General features: G+C 49.0%; 1 protein-coding gene across 1 annotated transcript; it reads left to right on the top strand.

Annotated features, from left to right (window-relative positions):
* Window positions 1-214: 214 nt before the first annotated feature.
* On the top strand, window positions 215-736 carry LOC128649282 (circumsporozoite protein-like). The gene has a single exon (XM_053702469.1). The coding sequence runs from the start codon at window positions 215-217 to the stop codon at window positions 734-736; it is 522 nt and encodes a 173-aa protein (XP_053558444.1).
* The last annotated feature ends 354 nt before the right edge of the window (window positions 737-1090 follow it).

Here is a 1090-nt window from a genome sequence, read left to right on the forward strand (position 1 = left end):
AAAATACTCATTTGCCTAATAATTCTGCACTCCCTGTACAGTAACTGTAGGAGATGCGCTACTGAATGAGACTTTTACTGCAGCATGTAGTCTATATGTGGTGGTGGCAGGCATGGAACTGCTAATGGTGGTGGTGGAACTGCTAGTGGTGGTGGTAGCGGACTTGGAACTGCTAGTGGTGGTGATAGTGGACATGGAACTGCTAGTGTTGTAGATGGTGGTGGAACTGCTAGTAGTGGTGGTGGCAGTAGAGATGGAACTGCTAGTGGTGGTGGTGGCAGAAGAGATGGAACTGCTAGTGGTGATCGTGGTGGAAACTGCTAGTGGTGGCGGACATGGAACGGCTAATGGGGTTGGTAGCAGACGTGGAACTGCTAGTAAGAGTGGTGGCGGGCATGGAACTGCTAGTGGTGGTGGTGGAACTGCTAGTGGGGTTGGTAGCAGACATGGAACTGCTAATGAGGGTGGTGGTGGGCATGGAACTGCTAGTTATGGTGGTGGGCATGGAACTGCTAGTGGTGGTGGTGGTGGAGATGGAACTGCTAGTGGGGTTGGTAGCGGACGTGAAACTGCTAGTAAGAGTGGTGGCGGGCATGGAACTGCTAGTGGTGGTGGTGGAGATGGAACTGCTAGTGCTGCTAGTACTGACAGTGATTGCACTATAAGTGTAGGTGGCAAAATGGGTAGTGTGAGGCGCAGTTGTAGTAACTGGCTGTTCTACAAATTGAGATGGTGATGGAGAGGGAGAAAATGTAGGTGAAGCCTGCTGACCTTAATTTCAGAGGAACTTGAGCTGCTGTCCACCATGCACAGTCTCTGTAGTAGAATCTCCTCCTCTACTATCTCCTCAAGCTTATAATCAAGTTCCACCTGTTGCAGAGTAAAGGCTATAGTGGTCATGCTGGGAACAATATCCTCATCATTAATAGCTGCTACTGATGCTGAAACACAACCTTTACACTGAGTGTGCAATAAGCCACTAAATAATATTCTATAGGCAGGGCTCACAAAAGTTACATAACTGACGTGAGCCAAAAGCTCAGCTCCTTCCCCCTTTCCTCAGTTTCTTCCCCCTTCATGGTGCCAAATG

Source organism: Bombina bombina, chromosome 1 (genome assembly GCF_027579735.1).
Source record: "Bombina bombina isolate aBomBom1 chromosome 1, aBomBom1.pri, whole genome shotgun sequence".
NCBI lineage: Eukaryota > Metazoa > Chordata > Amphibia > Anura > Bombinatoridae > Bombina > Bombina bombina.